Source organism: Pteropus medius, unplaced genomic scaffold, assembly GCF_902729225.1.
Source record: "Pteropus medius unplaced genomic scaffold, Ma_sr-lr_union100, whole genome shotgun sequence".
NCBI lineage: Eukaryota > Metazoa > Chordata > Mammalia > Chiroptera > Pteropodidae > Pteropus > Pteropus medius.
In genome coordinates, this window is record NW_024349804.1 from 12,262,835 (window position 1) to 12,287,183 (window position 24,349).

Sequence of the window (24,349 nt, forward strand, 5' to 3'; positions counted from 1 at the left end):
ATGGAGGTTGTGAGCGCGCCTCGCCGTGGATCAGACCCACGCAGCCCCTGCCCTGTGCCCGGCCTGCAACGGGCTCCACAAAGCCCTCTCTCCGCAGCGCCTTCCCGGGGCACGTGTCAGCCCCGCTCCCAGCCCAGCCAGGCCCAGGCGAGGCAGCTGCCACTGCCGAGGCAGCCTCAGCCCCCCACCCCGACATCTTCTGTCCCTCCACCCAGCCAGCCGGTCTGGGAGCCGTCCTCTGGGTCTGACAGACTCTCTCCTTGAGCAAACTTTAGCCTGATCCCTCTGAGCCCTCACCCTGCAGCCGGCCCTGTCTCCAGCCCACCTGGCCCGGCCCGGCCCGCAAGAATCACCAAATCACTCCGCACCTTGGTATATGACTAAGCTCCTTGTCCCCTGCCTCCCTGCTCCCCCGCCCCCAGGTACAAGTTCTTGGTCTGCCTCGAGCAAGAATCCTCCCTCCTAGAGATTTTCAGTCACCAACCCCCTCACTCTGCTCCTTGGCTGCAAACGCCTAGTGTCTCACTCCTGTTCGGAGTTGAGCCTGGCCTTCCTACCCTATTTCGATAGTCACGAATGACTCCTTTTGCAATAGTCTCGAGTAGTCTTCCTCCTGTTTAACAAGTGTCGGGAGTCATTTTTCTTCTGACGGGGCCTCTGACACTGAGATCTCAGCGTGACCCTTTCCTGGAAGTGCAGCCCTGTCTCTGAGTAATGGAGGAGACAGCAGAGAATTAAAGTGTCAGCCGAGCACAATCAGAGACGCAGCGCGCTGGCCAGCCCGGCGGCCAGGCCGGGAGGAGTCTGCAGAGCGAAGGGAGGCCTCTGCGGGCATCGCTGACAGCCCATGCCCCACACCTGTGCAGGGGAACCAGGGACCACGAGCCAGTCACTCCCCGTGGCTAAAACCGTGCGGAACCTGTGGACTAAAGGCCGGAGTGGCCAGCGGGCCTTTCGCTCTCCATGTCCTATGGACTCCTCGCCTCCCTCGCTGTGTGTCCATGTCAAAGGAAATCGGAACTAAAGAGTGACAGACTGAACTCCCCCAACAGCCCCGGCCCCTCTCAGCGTCCCTCTCCCTGTCTGCCTGAGAGGAGACCGCGCTCTGTGGAGCGTGACCCCTTTTCTAATAAACTCTCCTGACTCTGACCGTGGTGGGCGTGTTGACTTCTCTCCACACACTCTGTCTGGGCCTTGGTGAGCTCCCCCTCCTGCTGTGCTGACAAGGTCAGCCTGGTGGGTCCTCGAATCTCATCCATGGACGGAAGTGCCGCGCGGGAGGGAGCGGAGCTAGCCCTTCGCTCTTCCCAAAGGGTCCCCAGCGGGGCCCTACAGAGCCTTCCTTGCATGAAACCTGGAAGGTGACATGTCTGAGAGAATCAGCTGCTGTCAGTCGAGCTGGTCCTGTTAAGTGCCCGGCTGGTGCTAAGCTGCTGGGATGTAGCTGATTTTTCTCTCCCCACCACTTGACCCCACTGCGCCCCCTTCCCCTCTGCTTCCCTTCCCCCCTCCCCCCATCAAGTCGGTGCCCTTCCCCAGTGACAAACACTTCTCCCAGCTGTGCCCACCACTGGGGGAGGAGAGAGGCAGTGAGGGGCCGGGGTTCAAACTTGACCTAGACCCCGCACTCTGGTGCTCCAGACACAGGCCCAGACGAGCCTTCACCAGGTCTAATCCCTGTAACGGCTGTGGTCCGGGGAGCAGGCCCAGGCGTGTGAGCTGTGACTCACAGGGTGTCTTGAGAAGCGGATGACAATTGCATAACTGTCCTCGTTCCAACATTCATTCACTCAGACATTTTCTCCGTCCACCCACTGAGTGGCAGGCCTATCTGATATCCACCAGACAGGGGTCAGAGGACAGGTCCCCCCATTCATTACTCACTCGGCAAACTCACCAGGCACTCGCTTACCCCAGAAGCCTCACTTGTCCCCCAGGGTGGAGGACACCATTGTAATTCAGTGACAACCCAGAGACACAGGGAAGCACAGTAAAATGTGGGCACCCCGTGGTGGCCTGTCCACCTGCCTGGAGGAAGTTTCCAAACAACAGAACCAGGAAGCGTTTCATCCAGACTGAGCAATGCAGAACAGGGAGGGGCAGGGTTTGCTAAACAATCCACCCTATTGTCCCACCCTCTGTGTCGATTTGAGGCTGGGCCCTATAAAGTGCCCAGAGGCCGCACAGAAGGCCATTTCCTCAGCCAGCCAGCCAGCCGCGGTGAGCAACGGTCGGGACCCAGCATCATGTCGGAGCTGGAGATCGCCATGGGCATGATCATCGACGTCTTTGCCCGGTACTCGGGTGACGAGGGCAATAAGCAGACCCTGAGCAAGGGGGAGCTGAAGGTGCTCATGGAGAAGGAGCTTCCAGGCTTCCTGCAGGTGGGGTGCAGGGCCCTGGGTGACAGGGTGCGGGAATCCACCTGGGGGCAGGCCGGCTTGGTCAGGGAACACGGAGGGCCAGGCCACACTGAGGAGGGAGGGCCGGGGGCTTTGGAAGGCAGAGACGGAAGATCTGAACCGCACCTGCTCTAAAGGAGAAGGGAAGGGGGCGGGTGGAGAAGCAGTAAGGGGAGGCCAGCTCCGGAGGCTGAGGGATGGATCTGCTGCCCCAGCGCCGGGGGCTCTGGAACCTCTGAGCAGGGAGGGGACGCGGCCAGGTCAGTCCTTGAAACTGAGTTGGAGCCCCGGTGGGTTCTTTCTCTGCAGGGACCTGGTGGCAGGGAGTGAGGTGGGAACCCACAGGTGGCGGGGAGTGGGGATAGGGGTGGTGGGGGCACTGGGACCAGATCCAGAGCCATCTCTAAAGTCAGAACTATCCCTCTCCAAGGCTACTGGCCGCAAACACCCTTGCCCCACTGGTTGCTTGCTCGCCTTCCTCCCCCCATGACCAGGCACCCAGTGAGACTGACAGGAATGGGGACCGGAGGGAGTCGGGTCTTGGCCCCTGTCTGCCCAGAGCCATTGGGCCTGAAGCCTCCCTAGCCGGCCTCCCCACGGCGCTAAACAGAGGGCCCACCGTCTTCTGCCTCCTGCTCTTCCTCTTCCCCTCCCCCATCTCCTGCCAGCCCTTCCCTCCCGGATCCCTTCCCCTTCCCCTTTTCCCCCTGCCCCCACCAGACTCCACCTACCTGCCCTCTAAGGGTCTTTGCTGATACCGATTCTTGAAAATGGAACCCTGAAGTTTTCAGCCTGAAGTATCACTTCAAGACACAGAGCATTTCGGTATTTTATAGTACATTATGTTCCTCTTTCTCTGGATGTGAATGCAGTGAAGATATATATTTTTTAATTCATTGTTTTTCTCAGTTATAAATGTTTGTGGTAGAAAATGTAAAAACACAGAACTGTGGAGGGAAGAAACACCCCCCTCCCCCCCGACACGAACCCTCCCTGTCCTTCCTTTCAGCCTTTACCCATGCGAGAGTAGATGTGAGTTTCTAATTTATATGCGGTTTACTTCGGAACTTAGTATTACAGCAACATTCTCCAGCTTCGATGCTCACTGACCACGCCGCCCCAGGCCGGCAGTCTCCTGGGAGCACGCTTTGAGAACCAGCGGCTCAGCCAGGGATTCTCAAACTTGGGTTCCGTGGAATCATAGGGCGGGGAACCTGGCAAAGGCAGGGGGCGCGGGCCCTTCCACAAGCCGGGCCTCCGGCCGAAGCCCCGCGCTCAGCAGCGCTCACCGCGACCCTTTCCTCCACGCCCAGTCCCGCGGAGCTTCATAAATGCTGGGTGTCCTCCGGCTTTTGCACACTATGTGCACCTCCCTCTTGAGGGCTGCAGGGTCCCGCCTGAGGCCACAGCGCTACCTGATTACCATACAATTTGCCGCCTCCGGGGCTGGGTCGTCACGCCCCCTGCTGCTGCTTTTCGGATCTGTGCTGTGGCGGTCCTTGTTCTTTTCGGGAGCGCGCTCTCGCTGTCACGTGAGCAGACTCGGAGACCCCCCCGCCCTGCCTCTCAAAGATGACCTGGGCCTTGGGTCCATGCCCGGTGCCCAAGCAGAGGGGGAGAGCAGGGACTCTCCCTCCCAGCCTGGTCTCAACCCCAGGCTCCCCCTCCTCCCCCGTGATTCCCGCAGGTCCCTTCGCGCCCCTGGGCCATACTTCTCCATCCGTGACGCAGGGTGACCTCCCTTGCCTGGTAGTTGTGAGGACTAGAGGTGGATGTAAAGCGGCTAGGTCGGTGGCCGCACAGGATGGGCGTGAAGTAAACGGAACGCGAAGTGTTTTAATGAGGCAACGCCCACAAAGCCAAGGTGCCCGAGGTCAGCGAAGGGCGAGTGCGTTTCCTGGTACTCTGCGCATTATAGAGTCCAAAGACAATCCCTTCCAAGACATCAAAGTAAAATTAAACCTCCCGCCTGCATAGCACAGATTAGGGCAGCTCCCGACCTCTTAGAGACCCGGTCTTTCCAGGTGCGGGTCTGCTGCACACGGCTGGCTCTGGCACCGAGCCCACGTGTCGGCAGAGGCAGCACAAACTGAGTGTTCCCTCCCTCCCCCCTGCAGCGGCGCTTGGCCGAGGCCGAGGCCCCACTCTGGCACCCTCATCACTGACCCTGGCTGGCCCTCTGTCTCCCCTAGAGTGGAAAGGACAAGGACGCTGTCGGCAAGCTGCTCAAGGACCTCGACGCCAATGGAGACTCCGAGGTGGACTTCAGCGAGTTCATAGTGCTGGTGGCTGCGCTCACGACTGCCTGTCACAAGTACTTTCAGCAGGCAGGACACAGCTGATTCTCTGCAGACGCAGATTCCTGAGGGGACACCGAGAGCAGGCCCCCGATGTCTGGAAAGCCCAGGTGGCACTTCTTTCTCTGGGCTGAGCGAGCTGATGGCCCTCTGATTAATAAAGTGCTTGTGAAAGGACCATGGTCTTAGAAACTGATTACTTCCTTAAAGCCTCGGTACCACACATACGCCCTTCCCCATCCCCCCAAGAACTCACTAATAAGTCACCTCATGCTCATCACCTGCCCAGTGGAGAGATGCAGATAGAATGACACAGGTCACTGGGTAAGAATCCATTCGTGGGCCTGATAGCCCGGGGCACAGTCCCTGCTTATGTTCATTCGTCAGCACAAAGTGAGCGCCACCCTGTCCTGGACCCGAGGGAGGATCGTGGGATATGCGTCCATTCATTCGGTCACGTAGCCACTCGTCAAACCCTGGGCCCTCCGTCTTCCATCTCTCTAAACGTTTTATACAGGCAACATGTTGTTAATGGTACAATACCATTTTCTTTTCTTTTTCTGCCACAAAGACCATAAAACACAGTAACAGACTTAAAGAAGAAATAGGTTATAAGTGAAGATTAGAATCGCCACCAGTGAACGACTGGGCATGTCACCAATGTTCACGGCTTTATGAAACCGCCTTTAGAAAGCAAGCAGTGACTCGTGGAAGGTCCCAGGTATTAGGTCAATCCTGGCGTAGAGACGCCTATCATTTTGAATAGTCCTTAGCTAAGCGAGGATGCTGCATTTTTACCTTCTTCAGGTCGGGTGCCCATGGGTGCTGGGACCACCATGGCCTGACTAACTCCTGGCTGAGCACAGCAAGCCATGTGCCCTGTCTGCTAGGCCTGCCCTAAACTCAGGGCTAAATTCAGGCCAAGTCACCCAATGCTCTCCCCGTGTGCCAGGAGGGGCGGCTCTCTGGCACAGCTTCCCATCCTGTAACACTCCCCGCCCAGAAACAGCACTAGCTCCAACCTCAGACCTCAAACCTGCCCCTGGCCCGCAAGGACTGGGTGGGTGACTGTCATCAGCCCGTGCCCGCCCTCTGCCCACAGACTCCTTGCCTGTCAGGAGGACCGAGCCCACTCCCCCCGGGGGCCTGTCAAGGCAAGCCGCCCCTCTCTCCACATAGCACAGGCTTCCATCAATGCTGTTTCCAGGGCCGCTTCTCCTGTCAAAAGCCTGCCCCTCTGAAGCACCTGTTGCCCCGTGACGACACCCTCTCTTCATCCCCATCTGTTGTCCTGCCCTCGCCAATCATCTTTCACCCCGGAGTTCGGACCCTCCCTCCTTCCTCTCTCCCCTAATCCTGCCATACTCCTGGCTGCTCGTGGGGTAACCTATTCCACACCGGGGCGTCCCACACCCCCGGCTTTTCGTCACCAATGAGCTGCACTCCTCACCTTGGCCACTGGTGGGTCCTGACATTTTGAAGACAGCAGGCCATTATTTTGTAGCATTGCCTTCGATTTGAGTTTGTCTGATGTTTCCTCATGGCTGTGTCTGAGTTACGTATCTCTGGCAAAATTATCACAGAAATGACGTAATGGTCTTCTCGTTGCATCTTATCAGATGGCACATGATTTCAGTCTGTCACGTAACGGATCATGACCACTTTGATCACAGGATTAAGACAATATTTGAAGAAATGGCCGGTTCTTGAGCTGGGACAAGGAGCATCTTGCTTTGTCTAGAACATCTTGTTGTGACAGAAAGTAAGGACATGTTCAAAGAATGACCCGGATATTTCAAAAGGACACAGAAACCAGCTTGACTTGGCTCCCACTAGCCAAATCTAAAGCTTCTTTGCTACGGAGTTATTCTTTTCACCTTTGGAACGAATGAGCATTGTGTCGGGAGGTTCTTTGAAACTATGTAAATATTCTGTTCCTCGTCAAGCATTTAATTTATTCGTGTATTCATATTTATGTGAACTCATGGTTTCCCATATTATTCAATGGGTTGTATTTGTTGCTATCATTATTTGTTCTGATGATCAAATTGTCCCTGATTGGTCAGTGAGAGCCCATTTGAGCTGGCCTCTGTGTCCTTTTGACATATACCCAACGTTTTTTAAACTTTTCCTTGCTTCCTGTCACAGCAAGATGTCCAGATACATCTTACACTTCCCCTGCCCGGGCTCCAGAATTGCACGTTTGTCCCAGCAGCCTTTGCTTCTTTCAGTGGAAAACGAGATTTAGAAGCCAAGATCTGAGAGCTAGGAGTGCTCATTGCTGTTGGGTGTCCCTGCTCCCAGCCCCTCCCGATGGACAGAACTCGGGGATGTTCGTCAGTATGCGCATATATTTATATAGACACACACATCTATGGTAAATACGTGCATATATATGTGTTTGTGTTCCAAAGCACCAGAAGGCTGTGATGTGCCTCATAGTGAAAACGTGTGTTAGATAAGTTTCATTGAGGCCTGAGTTACAGTGCTGTTGGCCATGAGTTTAATGTTAATGAATCAACAATACATATTAAATAATGTGTCTTTAAACGGAAACACACAGAAGCCAAAGTTATGTGGCCAGAGGCTGGCGGGAACCTAACCTTGCACTTCTCCTAGGGGCAATCATTCAGTGTCTGCTATTTCAGTGTTTATCATGACTTTAAATAACAAGAATTCACTGTACACACATGCACGCATGCACATGCGCGCACACACGCATACACTTTTTAGGAATTGAAATCCCTGGCAAACTGCAGCCCTGGGCTCACCCAAGTCTCCACACGCTCTGTGGCTTGGCCCAGGAAGTGGAGTGTGTGGGGAATCCACACACTGAGGCTGCGGGGAGGCTGGGCTCAGACAGTCAGACCTTGCCGAAGCAGGTGTGAGAGTTCGTAAAGAAGCGGGAGCAAGGCAGATCAGAAGAACGATGGAACACCCTGAGAATAAACATTTGAGAGAGAGGACCAGGGAGGGAGCTTTCCCAGACTCCCCCACGCGGTGCTCAGCACACTATCTCGTAATTACTCATTCCCGCTTCGGGCCCACCTCCTCCTAATCCATCTCACCTTTCCATTCCTAGTGCCTCAGACAAGATATGAAGCGCATTATAGTCCCACTGACTGACTGACTGAACAGACTTCACCTGCCTAAAAGCAGGGGCTCTGAGGGTGCCCCTGAAATTGGTTTCTGCTAAGAAATGAGCCCGCTGTCATCTTAACCCCACAGCGCCCTCCATAAACAATTCTCCCTCACAGTTGGAGGCGTATTGAGAGCCTGGACGGCAACCAGTTCACTCCCCTTTGATGATGAGGACACTCAAGGAAGAATATCCATTTCAAAAGAAACTTATTTATTGTTCTTTTATTAACACACGTGGGGTGTCGGTCATCTAAACAAAAAAATTATTTTTTAAAAAAGGCTTTTTAGGTCTTTGTTTTTCAAAGCAAATGAACACTTATTACATGCTTGATTTTGACCTCAAACCCCTGTCGGGTCCACTGCCCTAATGAACTAGAAGGGACTTTTTGAGCCCCGAGGATGCCTTCTCCTTTCTCCAGCCTCCCAAGGCTCTTTGGAGATTGTCTCCTTGATGTGACACTCTGAAATCCTTGTAGGGTGACAGTACCACAGTAGCGAAGCATACTCCATCATTCCCTAGTCGACTTCTTCCGTGACTTAGGTCAGCTAGATTGTCTAAGCAAAGTCACCCGACGGGTTACACAACGTACACCAGACAATATGCCACACAACATAGCTCTGCTCCTTCATCTTACACAGGGATTAAAGTGGCCTTGGACAAGTTGGTTAACTTGAACGCATCTCTCTGGGTCTCGATTTCCACCTATACCCGTAGGGTAGCCATTGGACATATCCCTAATGAACCTAATATGATCTCTATGGTCCGTAATAATCATATGACATGGTTCACCCAAGATCTTCCACCCACGTCTTGATATGATTGTTAACAGCATCTCCTTTCACTCTCAAAAACTTCCTGGTCTGATAAATAGGACTTTATTAATATCGTGAACTTCCGTTCATCAAAGTATACCATTAAGAGAGTGAAAAAGGCAAGCCACGAAGAGGGAGGAGATATTTTCAATAGGTATATCTGACAAAGGACTCATATTCAGACTGTATTGAGAACTCCTACAGATCAATAAGAATAAGACAAAATAACTCAGTTTAAAAATGGACAAAAGGCTTGAGCTGGCACTTCACAAAAGGAAATAGACAAATGGCCAGTAAATAAATAAAAAGGTGCTCAACTTCGTGATTCAACAGGGAAATGCACATGAAAACTACAATGAGATAGCACCGTACCTCCACTGGAATGGCCAAAATGGAAGGCATTGATAACATCAAGTGTCGGGGAAGACTTGGGACATCTGGAACTCTCCTACATTCTTGACAGGTGTCTCAGACTGCTCAGACTGCCACTACAAAATACCACAGGGAGGGTGGCTTATACACCCTGCCCCCCCCCAACTGGATTTGATGGCACCTTGTTCTGGAGGCTAGAAATCCATGATCGAGGTGCCAGCAAATCCAGCTTCTGGTGCAATCTCCCTTCCCGATGTGTGTGTAGATGGCCACATTCTTGCTGCAGTCCTCACGTGACCTCTTCTTTGTGTACAGGCAGGGGTGGGCGGGGAGTGAGTGAATGAGTGTGAGCTCCAGTGTCTCTTCTTATAAGGACACTAATCCTATCAGATCAGAGCCCTAACTTCATTTAACCTTAATTACTTCCTGACTCCGAAAACGGCCACACTGGTATTTAAGTTTTCAATATAATTTAGCAGCTTAAAACAACATATAGTTATCATCTCTCATAGTTTCAGATCAGGATATTTAATAACGCTGCAGTCGAGATGTCAGCTGGGGCTGCAGTCACCTCTGGGCTTGAATGGGGCTGGAGGATCCACTTCCAAGATGGCTTACTCATATGGTGGTTGGAAGGAGGAGGATGTTTTTCACTAGTCGTTAGTAAAAGGCCTTGGTTCTTTGCTATGTGGTTTTCTCCATAGGGATATTCACAAGATGGAAGCAGGTTTTCCCCAGAGCAAAAGGTTTCAGAGAAAGAGATGACACGCCTCCTCTTATGGCCTAATCTCTAAGTCACACGCCATCACTTCTGCCTTTTTCTATTTATTATGAACGAGTTACTATGTCTAGTACACACTCAGTACCTAAGGGTGTGGACTGCCGGAGGCGGAGATCATCGGGGGTCATCTTGAAGGCTAGCTACCACGGTCAGCTCTCTGGCCACTAATGACTCATGTTCTTCCAACATGCGAACCACACTCACCCCCACCCATATTCCTGGTATAACTTCTTTTTTGAAAAGACTTGTAATTCTGAGGGCGAGCGCGCAGGAACCGCAGCGCGCGTGCGTGGGCGTGAGCGCGCGGAGGCTACAGGCAGGGGTGTGCGCGTGCGCAAAGGCCGGCCGCAGGATCGTGCATTCTGTGCGTGCGCGTGCGCGGAGGCCGGAAGCAGAGTCGTGCGCGCTGTGCGTGCGCGTGCGCGAGCGCGGAGGCCGGAAGCGGTCTCGCGGCCCCTGGCGTCGCGGGTCATGGAGGGTCTCCTCCTGGGTGGCGGGCTGTCTCGCGAGGGATCAGCGGAGGAGGCCGAGCCCCAGAGCGCCGCCTGGAGCGGGGACAGCGGTAACGTGTCGCAGAGCCACAGCAGGGCCTCGGGGCCGTGGGAGGACGAGGGCCCGGAGCTGGGCGTGCCGGGCTGCGACCTGCCGCTGCTGCGCCGCGCCGCCGCGAGCTACACCGCCTGCCTGCTGCCCGGGGCCGCGGCGCGGCCCGAGGTCGAGGCCCTGGACGCGAGCCTGGAGGACCTCCTCACCAGGGTGGACGAGTTCGTGGGCATGCTGGACATGCTGCGCGGGGACTCCTCCCACGTCGTCAGCGAGGGCATGCCTCGCATTTACGCGAAGGCCACCGAGATGCGGCAGGTCTACAGCAAGATTGACAGACTCGAGGCCTTCGTGGGGATGATCGGCGCCAGCGTGGCCAGGTTGGAGGAGCAGGTCGCCAGGGCGGAGGCCGAGCTGGGGGCCTTCCCCAGTACATTCAGAAAATTGCTGCACACAATTCACGTGCCCTCCATCTTCAACAAGGCGCCCTCCAGCAGGTCCCAGCAAACCCGCTACGAACCCCCTGTCCTGTTTCGGACCGAGGACCACTTCCCCTGTTGCAGCGAAAGACCTCAGATCTGAGTCGGCCGGACAACACTGCTAGAGGATGCTGCGATCTGAGATTATTTCGAGTGTTAATTAAATCAGTTGACGATCCAGTTAATAGACATGATATTGGAGTATGGAATTTTAAAGTTTATTATTTGCACATTCTATTTCTCACTGTCTTCATTATTTCACGTAGGGTTTATGATTTTCTATGTCTTCCAAGTCTAACCTGAAAGCTGCTTGGTGGGAGCGATCGGGAAGCAAATCGAATGCACATAACTGCGCTGTGGCCGAACTGTTATTTTTATGGAATTTTTTTTTAGAGCTCAAAAACCAGTATTACCTTTTCAAGATTTATATATCCACATACTCTTAAGAAAAACTACTGAACCTTCAAAGCCTTGTTATTCGATCCTAATGGTGATTCAATTTTCTATACCCTACTCTTAGGATGGGTGGTAAATTATTTAACATTGTATTAAACTTTCCACTCAGAAATGATACAACTTCTAAGAAAATGTATCGATTTTTTGCAGTGAATTCTGAGGTTGTATTGAAAGTATGACCTTACAATCTGAATCCATGCGTGTACCATACATGTCTATATCTGACAGCATTCGGTTTATAATTTAAATATTAATAAACATTTTAAATTTACTGGAAAAGCTTGCCTTCTGAAAAGGACTTTACATATTTCTTTTCTGTTTGTTTGAAAATAAATATTGCTCATACGATTTCAGGAGTGGGATAAAAGTGGCTTGGGGGTACTTCCTTTAGAAGGCTAATGTGAGAAACTAACCTTAGCTCCTGTTTCACAGCATTGTATGTTTCTTACCCCTCAAAGTGAACAGTTAAATCTTTTGTGTGGATAACTGATAGAAGGATTTTGTTCTTACAACCTGATAACATGGAATCCCCACCCCCCGAAAAACACGGTTTTTTGATTTGTAGCTATAGACAGCATCGAATCTAAAAGATTCCAACAGATTTTGAGCTAGATCGTAATCTGTTTTATAAGGCGGTCCTCCTAGACAGTAGACCTCAAACAAGCATGCAGGTTAGGTTGCCTTGTGTCCATCATCGATCTTTGAGGCTGATAGAGTGCGTATCACTTCACTGTGTATTAGGAAAAACCTGATAATGTAACCTTGACCTTAGCTTTCATGGACCTTCTATGTCACATATTTACTTTTTTTTTCCAGGTATTTCATTGATTACAAATTCAGGAAGTCCTGAATTTAGAAGCCGAAAGCTCAGTTAACCTACATTTAATATTTGGCAACTGCTGGGTACTGCTGTAAGTAATTACTGTACCCCTGTGACAGTCACTGAATGTGAAAATAGCTCCCTTACCTAACATCTGTATTGCTAAGATGGTTTTTAAACTCGCAGTTAATATTAAAGAGTAGGTGGAGATTAGGACAGTTAGAAAAATTTAAAAGCTGAGATTTAATATCTGCATAATAGACACTCTAAATTCCAGGAAGCATAAGTGAATGAGTGTGCTATAAAGTAAAACTTGAATTAGGAATATAGAATGCTTAGGTATTTAATTATCTACAAAATAAATTGGGTTGAGAAAATTCAAAATATAATAAAACAATGAAATTCAGCAGTTTTTAAAGCTAATCGTATGTAATTTTAGGTCTTGATTTAGATGATCACTTACATGATTATTTGTGCAGCTTGTCTCTGAGGGACTTGGGGCCTGAAATTCTCTTAGCGTTTGTGCCATTTCTGAATGGAGGTTAGTGCAGGGCCTTGTTTGGAAGGGAGACTTGAAGCTGGTCTGCGTAGCACAAGACATTAGACGAAGGTCATTTGTATCAAGAATGGAGGTTGGGGGGCCAGGCGCACCCAGCTCTCTTTGACACTGCCACCCTCAGACCTTCTGCCTTCCCCGTCTCCCACCCCTGACCAACTGGAGGGTTAAGGGGGCCCTTCCACAGTTTCATAGGTCAGCCAGCAAGTTGGGAGGGGGACCTGTAGTGGGAGGCCAACTTGTCATCTTGGGTGGCCCCTACAGACCATCTGCTGCTGGGGTCTGGTGCTCCCCTGCTTTCTAGAAGAATAAACAGGGATGGGGATGGGGGTTAATACACCTTGAGAGGGGCACCCCCACCAATCGCTCAGGAGTCCCTTGTTCTTGGCTCCCATACCCAAGACCACGACAACGGCTTAGAGTTTTCAGGGGCCCCTAGGACAGGCCCTCAGTCCAAGGGCATCCCCGGGGCCGGGAGCTGGTTTATGCACACACATGAAATTGGGGACTAAAGAGCTAGTAAGCACCTGGTGGCCTCTTTTCCCCCAAGCCGGAACTTTGAGGAATAGGAGTCTTAGATGGTGTGTCCATCGTAGACATGGATCAGACAGCCTGCTGTGAACTTGCTAACTCTGGTGGAGTAGAGCGGTCAGCAAAGTCGCTAAGGGCCAGACAGTAAATAGGTTTCCCGCCACCCACGACATGTAAACAAACGTGCAGGCTGTATGCGAATGCAACTTACAAACGCAGGTGTTTCTCGAGATGCAAAGGACAGACTGAGAGGAGAAAACTATAATGCCTGGAATTTAAAGTTTTAAACTAGCTTGGCTGCACGGCATGGGAAGGTGGACAGCATTGGTTGCTGAGGATTTTTTCCTGCCACGGAGAGGGGATAAGGAGAATGGTGGGCTCAGGATGGCAGACAGGGAGTCCACGTCATCAGCCTCTCTCGGACATGAGACACAAGTCATGAACTAGTGGAGCCCAGCGCAGACCCTGTCACCCCCACTTTTTCTTTACCAGAAACTTCGCCTCATGGACCCTCTCGGCAGCGTCTTTAAGGACTTTGGCTTAGAATGATCTGCCGTTAATAGAGTTAACATCCAATTCTCCATATGAGTGCAGGCGCCACCCAAAACATCCCAACTGTTCATTCTCCCACCACCCCACCTCACCTGGGCCACTTATCAGTCTCTAAAGTGGTTTCCGGCCTCCTCGGCTCCGCTAGGAGCCACTCTCCACATGGCACGCAGCAGCCAGTGGGGCCTTTAAAAACCACAAATCGAATATACTGGTCTTCGCCTAAAACCATCAGCTTTTCATTACGTTAGAATAAAACCTAAACTGTTCTCTGGCCTGCCAGGCCCCGCAGGATCTGGCTCCGCCCCCTCGCTGACTTTGTCTTGCATCTCTCCCTGCTTGCTCACGCCTCTCCAGCCCCGCCTTCATCCTGGAAGATGCCCAGTGTTTTTCCTTCATAGTGCTTGCCACCATTGTGTCTACATCATTTGATTATTGTCTGCCTCATCCACCTCCGGGGGGTGGGAGGCTTGGGCTCTGTCTGTCCTGCTCGACCTCACCTGTATTCTCAGCAGGTAAACACCACACCTGGCACACTCAGACCCATGTTGAATGAATGACTGTCAAGTCTGGTGCAGTGAATGAATGGCTAGGCAAGAATGAGGTGCCCCATAAAGAGTGGGGGGCAGAAAGGCAAGTACAGTAATTCAGTGAAATGTTTGCTGGGAATCAAGCACCATGGGAGGGCTGAAGACATGAAGCTAAATAAGCCACAGTTCTTCTCCCAAGAGCTGGGTAGGCCGGTGGGAGGAGAGAGGGGAAGATGCCAGCTTGGTCCAACCCAGGCTTCCGGGACTGAGCTCGTCAGGTCCGTGCAAGCATTCCTGTGGGCTCCCAGGAGGTTCTCTTCTCAGCCATGCCTCGGAGGCCATAGAGACCTTGTAGGACTGTTCTGGAGAGACTTACATGCCAAAAGGTTAAAAATCATGTGCTAAGAAACATTGTCTAAAGTGACCTAAATCGTCAGTCTCAGTAATGGAGAAGGAAATTCACTTCTTTTAGAATGATTCTTCTTTGCGATCTTCATCCTCAAAGGAGAGGGATCGGTGCGTGGTCCCAGGAGACCGTGGGGCAGGAGGGAGGGAGTAGGGAGGCCCCGGGAGTGCACGAGCGTGCGTGGCTGCAGGAACAGCTCCTGCCCAGCAGGGGGCGCTGGCGGAGCAGGAAAGGCCGCCTGGAAGCCGCTGGTCCAGCCCGGCCTTCGGGAACCGAAACACCAGCGTCCGGCCGCCAGTCGCCCTGGGCCCTGGGGATTCAGAGCCCTGTTCACCCTGAAGGGCTCCCGGCGTGGGGACCACAGCTATTCCCCAAGGCTTCTCTTCTTGCATGGTGAAGGGGGCGGATTAGTGATGTCAGAAGTTTGGGACTTGAGTTTCAGGCGCCAGCACTACCGCTCTATAAGGTTGTTTAGGAAGGCACTGAAGTTGGAAATGTAAGTGCTTTTATTTCATTTTATTTTATTATGTTACTGGTTTTTAAAAATTCATTTTTTTTCTTTTGTGGTAAAAGACACATAACATAAATTTACCATCTTAACCATTTTTCCATGTCCGGTTCAGTGCCCCTGAGCGCATCCACGGCGTTGTGCAGCCATCCACACCATCCATCGCTAGAACTCTTCATCTGGCAAAACTGAAACTCTGTCCTCATTACACACCTCCCCACTACCCCCTCCCCAGCCCCTGGCACCCACCCATCCGCTTTTTATCTCTATGAATTTGGCTCCTCTAGGGACCTCATGTGAATACGATCATACGGTATTTGCCTTTTTGCGACTGGCTTATTACAGTTAGCTTTATGTTCTCGAGCAGGTGTAGCAGATGTGAGAATTTCCTTCCTCTTCATGGCTGAATAATATTCCATTACGTGGATACCCCGCCTTCGGTTTACCCATTCATCTGCTGTGAATAACACTGCTGTGAACATGGGGGCATAAGTATCTCTTTGAGACCTTGCTTTAATTTTTTGCCATGTATACCCAGAAGTGGAATTACTGGATCACATACTAATTTTGTTTGCGATACTTTGAGGACCGACCAGACTGTTTTGCAGAGTAGCTGCCCCATTTTACATTCCCACCAACAGCGCACAAGGTTCCAAGTCTTCCACATCCTCACCAGGACTTTTTATTTCGTTTTTCTTTTGATAATGGCCATCCTAATGGGTGTGAGGTAAGGAGGCAGCTGAGGTTTTTCAGGGCAGACGATGATGATGACAGAGAAAATGTCCACAGCGATAACAACTGTAGCAGGCACTCCGTTCCTCCGTCTCCTCGTGTCACTATCCGGCACTCCCGCCCACCCTTCCCTCCCCTGAACATCAGGAGGAGGAGCGATTTCTGTGGGTGCTGAGTATGAGCCTCAGGTACCCCTGGTTCCATTTCCAACCAGTGGAATGAATGAATCACAGCCACTGTGATTCCTTTTCTTGCTTGGCTTCGACCTGGTGGGCATGTAGGCCGTGGTCCCTGCAGCAGGTGCCATGGTCCCCTCAAAAACCCAGAGTTCCTGGAAGCGGGCGGGAGGACCCAAAAAGAAGCCCTTCGCCCACCGGGACGGGCCCCAAGTCCATCCCAGCACACAGGAAATGAAGCTCAGAGCACAGGACACAACGCCGCATGTTAACCTTTTGGAAGTGCTCGTTACCTGTGCACACAGGTGAGCCTCTGGGGGAGGGGGATGCACAACCTGCCTGACCCACTAGCCAGTGAGAGGCAGAGGCTGGATGCAAACTCTGACTTCAGGGACACAAAAACCCGGGAGACTCCAAAGAAAACAAAATAGGTGCTCTGGCACCTCATGCTGCAGACAGGCATGAGTCACACCTAAGACGCCCATGGGGGACATGCCATCTGGAATTCTGCTAATAAGTTGCCCACCGAACATTGAGCCATTGAGCAAGGACTTTCTCAGTATCTTTTTTGTTTCTTCCGCTTATTTTGGATCGAACTTGCTCTTTTTCTAGTTTCCTAAGGTAGAAGTGAGGTGACTGATTTTAGATGTCTTCTCACATACGCATTCAATGCCGTGAAATTTCCCCTAAGAACTGCTTCCACTAACTCTCGCCAATTCCGATAAGTTGTATTTCCGTTTCGTTCAGTTCAAAATATTTTCAAATTTCTCGGGGTTTCTTCTTCGACCCATGTGTTATGTAGAAGAGTGTTGTTTACTCTCCAGATATCTCAGGGATTTCCAGTTATCTTTTAGCTGTTGATTTCTAGTTTAATTCCATCGCGGTCTGAGAACACACATTGCGTGATTTCCATCCTTTTAAATGAAAGTATATTTCAAGGTCTGTCTTGGGGAACGCTCCCCGCGAGCTCGAGAAGAATGTGTATTCTGCTGTTACATGAAGTCGTCTGAGATTTCTATATTTGTTTTTTAACTTTTTTACTTTAAAGTAGTTTTAGAATTGCATGGAAGCTGCAAAATTAGTTCAGAGAGCTCCCCTGTGCCCTTCGCCCAGCTGCCCCGGCCACAGCATCTTACATAGCTGCCATGCCATGACCAAGCCCAGGCGTGGACACCGGCGCGGTGCGGCTAACTGCACGCAGACCTTGCTCGGAGGTCCCCTGCTTTCCCCACGGGGCTGCGGACCTGACGCCCACAGGCCCGCAGGGTCCCAGCGACTTGTTCCGCGGGCAGTCGACTCCAGGCAGTGGGAACCTCTGAGGCCTTGACGATTTGAGGCAGGGAACAGGTGGGGGCCTCCTAAGCCACTTCATCTTGGGGCAACGGGAGTCCTTAAATAGCTTCCCTGAATAATTCAGCGTCGTTTCACCCTGTGGTCGACCCGCAGCAGGCAGCAGGCTCCACACTGCCCGCTAGTGACCGGAGATCTCTAAGGGCGTCACTGATGGGGTCACCATTAGAGAGCGTGACGACACAATGTGCGCTGGTCCCACTCCGGGCCGGAAACTGCCAAAGGTTGAAAGTTTGCCCACGTGTCCCGGGAGCCAGGGCCAGGTGCCCGGGTCAACGCAGGTTGTCAGGCCTGAGCTTTATGACATCCGCCTCTGGTCACTAGGGGGCAGTGTGGCGCAGGCGGACCAGCGTCCCGAGAGCTGAGGGCCTCCTGGAAGTTACTGCGAATCTGAGTCTCAGTTTCCCCATCTGGAGACTGTGCAGGGACTACGTGAGCTCAGCACACCTCTCCTGAGTACCTGCGGGGGGCCGGCCCGCTCTGGGCTCCGGGGATGCAGCATGAGGTAGACCGCATCTTCCCAAATGACCCCAAGCCCGTGCGTCCCCCTTACGCTGACCCGGACATGTCTCCCGCCCACCGTTAGGGGATCCACGTCCCTCTCCGTGGAGCTCCCCGCCACCCACCCCCGTCCCTAGGGTGCTCACTCTGTGCCGCGGGGAGGCCCAAACTAGCCACGTGGAGAGGAACTGAGGCCTCCCGTGGACAGCCGGCATCAATCAACTGCCCAATGTGGATAAACCTCCAGACGATTCCAGCGGAGGCCCCCTCATCGTGGGGCGGAGACGGACCCCAATTTCCGACCCACGGAATCTATGAGCTTAACAAATGGTTGTTTCAGGCCACAGAGTCTCAGAGTAATGGGACCACCCTAGAGGGGAGCAGCTCGGGTGGGACAGACGAGTCCCCAGTCTCCACTGTGACAAGCACTGGGCAGGGGAAACGTAAAGGCCTGAAGGCACCTTCACCAGCTGGGCTGTCAGGGCGGTGTCCCCCAGGAGCTTTGGCGGAGGGCGGAGGCACCTGCCAGGTGGAGCCGTTGCGGGGGCGGGGCACGCTTGGAGCGCTTTATCAGAGTGCCAGGTCCAAAGTCGTGAGGCCGAGGCGAGGGCAGCGGGAGGTGGAGGGGGCAGGTCCTACAGCCTTGGAATCTGTCCCCAGGAAGGTCGGAAGCAGAGGAAAGGCGGCCAGGTTTGATGGAGAGGCGCTCTAGGAGCCTCATGGGAAGGGTGGGTGGGAGGGTCCTGGTCAGAGCCTGGGAACAGCAACGAGTCACAGCCTCACAGCCGTAAACACTGGCTCCCCCTCCCCAGCAGGAGGGTCTGCTGTGGGGCGGGGAGGTGGGCAGGCCCCTGAGCCTCCCAACCCCCTCTCCAGCCCTCTGTCTGGGGCTCTGCTCCATTTCCTGCCCACCAGCTCCCTGGGGGCTGACCAGCAGATCCAGGCACTCTGCTCTGGCCAGCTTGCCTGTCCTGACCAAGTCAAGTTTCTGAATGCACCCTAGAACAAGCGGACCCCCCCACATACCCATGCACACACGCACAGGCACACGCACGCACACACGCACAGGCACACGCACGCACACACTCACCATGGTGGCGAACTGCACAGGTGCGGGGCTCGAGAACACCCAGACTTCATCCCTGCTCCATTCCTTAGCAGTGTGGAGCTGGCAGAGGTGTGGCGCTCCCCGGCCCTGTTTCCTCAGCCACAGGACAGGGTCACTGAGGGCGCCACTTCATGGGATCACTGAGGGACAGCTGAGCGCAGGTGGCATAGCCAGTGTTATTCACGGGCCACCACTTCATTAGGAAATTAAATTTTTTTCTACCTTAGGGTAAGGAGGAGGAGGAAGGAAGGAAGGTGTGTGTGTGTGTGTGTGAATTTCAGGCGACCAGCAGCCTGTGGACTGTACTTGTAGACTGTCTGCACTGTGACTCCGTGTCCAGCCCCACGCCGGCCATAGCCTCAGGAGGGTCACGGGTGGATGGCCTAGTGTGGCCTCTGTTCCAGGCTGAGCCGGGCCTTTCTTAACAAAGACCTGCTTCTTCCTGGCCGCACTCTTGGCCTGGTGACCGAGGGCTCGATGAGCTTTTCTGGGCTCCTGGCCTGCCCGCCCTGGACACACTCGGGCCTTCTGTCTGCCCACAGCTCCTGTGGGACACTCACAATGCGGCCCTGTTCTCCCCACCACACAGCCACCCGGTCCCCGGGCCTGCTTGGGAGGGGGACGTGCCAGCTGCACGGAGGCCGCCTTTGCTGGTTTCCAGCAAGACGCACTCGTGGTGTGTGGCAGAGATAGGCATCTCTTTGCTGGCAGCCGCTGCGAATTAGGGGTGATTCGTTAGGGGAGAAACACGTGTCCGGCCCCCCCTGGCCAGCAGGCTTCCCGCTGATCCTCCAACACACAGGCCTGTTCCGGGGTTGGGCCTTAGCACGGGCCTTTCCTCTGATCTTGTGGGGGCGCCCCCTCCGTCCCCCGCAAGCCTGAGCTTCGGTGGTTCCTCCTGGACCAGGATCTGCCCCCACTGACCGCTCTCTGTCTCCCAGCCCTGTTTGATTTTCCCATATTTAGCATTCTTCTCATCTGTCTAGAAGGTAAGCTTCACGGGTCCCAGAGCTGTCGGCCTTGTTCACAGCCTTGTTTGCCTGGCCCACAGAAAGCCACGTTCAAGGTCTATTAGATGAATGAGCGAACAAACCAACCACCCTATGTAGAAATCAAGCTATGAATCGGTGAGGCCATGATTCGAAGGATCAATGACTGAATTAACAAGTCAGGGGACATAGGCAGGAACCCTTGCCGGATCCACCTTTAGTCATCTCATCTCCCCTGCTCACCTCTTGGCTCACCCCTTCCAGGCAGCGCTGGGGCCAGTTTTATCCCCAGGGTCCCCAGAAGCCACTACCAGCCCTGGGCCTGGCACTCACATTTGCTCCACGAACGTCGATTGACCGAATAAGCCAAGGCCCTTCACATGCCCTCTGCTCAATTTTGTGGTCATCCTGGCTTTGTCCTATCTCAAGACCTCGATGCTGACTGTTCCCTAGGCCTGAATTCCGCTGTGTTTCTCCTCCCTGCCCCCCGCTCCCACCCTTCACACGGGGAGGTAAGGCAGTCTCGAGATGGAGTCCCCAGGAAGGGACTGTCATTTGGCAGAGTGGGAGCTGTGTGAGCAGTCTGTGCCAAGGCGACATGGGGCTGGCCTCGTGATCAGCTGGGCTGGCGCGAGGAGGAGGCCAGGATTGGCCCTGCGTGGTCCCAAGAACCAGGGTCCGTGGGGAGAGCCCTGGAGGACCGATTTCGTTTTACTGTGTGGGAACATGGCCCAAGGCAGAGCCATGAACACAGAGAATGAACTGCCCAAGGAAGGAATGAGCTCTCTGTCCTGGGGGATATGTAAGGTGGGTAGGAAGAGGGAAGAGGGATTAGCTAGGCAGGAAAGCTGCAAAACCCTTTCAGATCTGGAGAATCTAGAAGTTTGTAATTGAAAACTGTCTAGTACAGGCAGAGGAACTATCTATAAGATAATATCAACGTATTACTAATACGAATAGGCACAAAGATGACCATTACCATCTTTTTTTTATAATGGGTAACACCCTGTCTCGTAAATGCCACTTCCTGAGACTTATCCTAATGCGGTCATCACATGTGCATTCGGACACTTGGCTATAAGAAAGCTCACTGCAATAATATTTGTTAACGGAGCAAACTGGAAACAATCTGAAAGTTATTCTGTTTATTTTCTGCCTCCCATCCACCCCAAGCCCAAGAGGGCAGGCCCTGGTGTATCCGTTCCACTGTCTGTCATATCTAGTGGGTACAAGAGGTACGATGCAATCTTTTTTCTTTTTAGCGTAAGTTCATTGACGAGGGGGGTGGGGGGGAGTGACAGAGCAGGAGAGAGAGAGAGAGATGCCAGAAATGCATCGCAATGTTAACAGTGATTGTTGCTAGGAGATGGAAGTAAAGGCAATTTTTGGGTTTTTTCTTCTTTATGTCGTACTATATTTTCCTCACTGTCTACAATAAACACGTATTATGTTTGTATTGTGAAAAAAAAAACCTTAAGAAAAAAATAGAATGACATCAAGGTAAAAAAATAAATGGTTTCATTTGCTGAGCTCTGAAAAGGCATTTTTTGAGCCAGACGGAATCACGTAGGACTTTATCTGGACGTCCCTAGTGGCACCCTGCCGCCATCTGGCTGGGGTCACACAAGAACAATCCAACTCACACGGGCGGGGAAGAAAATAATGTTCAGTTCCGCAGGCGCCACCCCTAAAACCATCCCCCCCACCCGGGTGGCCTTTTTATAGCCTCCTTTAGGTGCAGACTTGACATTTATCTGGGCAAACAAAGCGTCCAGGCTGTTCGGTGCTCCCAAGCCAGTCCGCTCAAGGCAGATGACCAAACGAAGAGACGGCCCCACCAACAGGAAGGTGCCTTGGAATTTGTCTTCCAAAGTGAGCACATTCCTCACTGTACACGGAGAAACCAACCCGTTTTGAATTGTTCAAGCTTGTGAAACGGCCCCTCCATGTCTCCACGGCCAAAGAAATTCGGCTTCCACGTGGGACCATGCCAGAGGATGACGGCCACCCGCTAATGTCACCTCTCACCATTCACCATCTTGGGAGATACAGAGCTCCCTGCCACTGGAGGTCCCCAGAGTCTAGTCGTCTCCCAGCTCCTTGAGATGGTGACTTCCAGAGGACCCAGTATACCATGTGGGGAAAGGCCGAGGTGGCCACCTGGCTCTGCTGAGGCCCCCACCAGGGTGATTCAGCAGTTCCCGCAGCAGGGGGCAGGCAGATGACAGGGAGCTCTCCAGGGGAGCCCAGAGCAGAGCCAGGTCTGAGGAGGCAGGTGGGAGGAGCCCACTCAGCACTCTCCGGGGAGCGAGGTGCACTCAGCACGTTGTAGGAGTTCTTTATGTAGTCTAGATATTAACCTCTCATTAGATTATGATGTGCAAATATTCTCCCCATTCTGTGCATTACTCTTAAGATGACAATTTTTATTTTGATAAAGTCCAATATCTATTTTTTTTCTTTTGTTGCCTATGCTTTTGGTGTCATAACCAAGAAATCATAGCCATATCCAAAGTCTTGAAACTTTTCCCACTATTTTCTCCTAAGAGTTTTATAGTTTTAGCTCAATGTTTAGATGCATTTTGAGTTAATTTTTGTATATGTGTTACATAAGGGTCTAACTTCATTTTTTTGTATGTGATATCCAGTTTTCCCAACACCATTTTTTAAAAAGACTGTTCTTTCCCCATTGAATGGTCTTGGCACCCTTGCTGCAAATCATTTGCCCGTAAACGTTGGGGTTCGTTTCTGGGCTCTGTATTCTGTCAGTCTATATATTATCTTCATGCCAGGGAGCCAGCATCTTCAGCTTCCTGTCCACTTGGGCGCACACTTCCTTCTGCTGCAAATAAGTGCTTATTTGGGGGTGAGATTAGAGGTGACTTTTTTTTCCTTTTCCTATTTTTAAAACTCTGGTTTGTTTTATTGTATGACTATTAGAATAAACTCTATGCGCGCATAATTTTTAACACATCAAGTGGCCACTTCTCTCATCGCCTTTCCGCCACCCCATCCCCAAGGTCATTTCCAGAACTAAACTTATCTGGGATAAGTATGCAGTCGACAAGTGTCCTTTCTTGTTATTCTGAGTTGACAGCAGGGAACGGGAATGAGGCGCACAGGTGAAACCAGCAGCCTGGCCTCTTCACACCTTGGTGACTCAGTGGATGTGATCGCTGGATCCTCCAGCTGTCCCCTCCCCTGTACAGAGCCGCCCCCAGGGCGGGGAAGAGAGGCACAAGGAATGTCTATGTCCCCACAGGCTGGGATTCGCCTTCTTCCCCATAAGATGCAGACTCTTGAAAACGTGGGGACACAGAAACCCCAATGAAATGTGAAGGTGGCCACCTTTGCTATGGATAACGTCACAGCTGAACCAGTTCCTCTCAGCTCATCAGCCCCTGTGGTTTCTGGATCTGGGGAGTAGAAAAGGGTTGGGAGTCAATTTGTGATTTTGTTAAGAACTTTCACCTAGCGTCACCGTCGTTTCTTCAAAGAAGAAACATTTGAACAGAGGAAGGACTTATTCTCAGAATAGAGAAAATAACAAGAGAGGAGAGTTGTCAACTGCTTACTGATGCTCCCAAAATTATTCTGTAGACGACCTATCTTAAACATTTGTTTGAAACAACCCAAATTGTCGCGAATGGATGAATGGGTAAACAAAATGTGGTTCATCCACACAGCGGAATATTACTCAGCCCTGAAAAGGGAATGAAGCACTGATACGTGCTACGATGCGGATGAACCTCGCAAACGTGACGCTGGGCAAAGAAGCCAGACGCAAGGCCACAAGCTGCAGGATCCCGTTTGTGCGAAATGTCCAAGATAGGTAAATCCACAGAGACGGAAAGCAGATTGGTGGTTAGGGGCGGCTGGGGGAAGGGAAGGGCTGGGTGTGACTGCTAATGAGGGTGATGAACATGTTCTAGAATTAGATAGTGGGGATGGCTGCACCCCGTTATGAACACACTAAAAACCACTTTAAAATGACAAATTGTATATGATGTGAATTACATCTAAACAAAAAATGCAATTAAAAAGTAAACGTAGGGGGAAAGGTTTATGAATGGTTAAAAACTGCGACTTCGAGTCATTTTGTGACACTCTGGGCACAGGGTCCTAATTGTGCCTTGTGAGCTAGTTCTGCCCTGTGGCTTTTGTCACTGTGATGAAGCCATTTTCACAAAGGCAGATTGACCAAAATGAAAGCCAGAGAGGTCGCTCAGCCACCTCAGGCAGAATCTTCCATCTGAGCCATCGCTGGTGAGGGTCGCTGGGGTGAGGTCTGCCCTGGACTTGGGAGGAG

The 24,349-nt window shown here is 52.2% G+C and overlaps 2 protein-coding genes across 2 annotated transcripts; both read left to right on the forward strand.

Moving 5' to 3' along the window:
- The first annotated feature begins 2,174 nt into the window (after positions 1-2,174).
- On the forward strand, positions 2,175-4,877 carry S100P (S100 calcium binding protein P). The gene is made up of 2 exons (XM_039838228.1): positions 2,175-2,384; positions 4,595-4,877. Exons 1-2 carry the CDS (start codon positions 2,247-2,249, stop codon positions 4,742-4,744), a joined length of 288 nt encoding a protein of 95 aa, XP_039694162.1. The 5' UTR covers positions 2,175-2,246; the 3' UTR covers positions 4,745-4,877.
- A 5,341-nt stretch (positions 4,878-10,218) lies between these two features.
- Positions 10,219-11,632, forward strand: BLOC1S4 (biogenesis of lysosomal organelles complex 1 subunit 4). The gene has a single exon (XM_039838229.1). It carries the CDS (start codon positions 10,278-10,280, stop codon positions 10,929-10,931), a length of 654 nt encoding a protein of 217 aa, XP_039694163.1. The 5' UTR covers positions 10,219-10,277; the 3' UTR covers positions 10,932-11,632.
- The last annotated feature ends 12,717 nt before the right edge of the window (positions 11,633-24,349 follow it).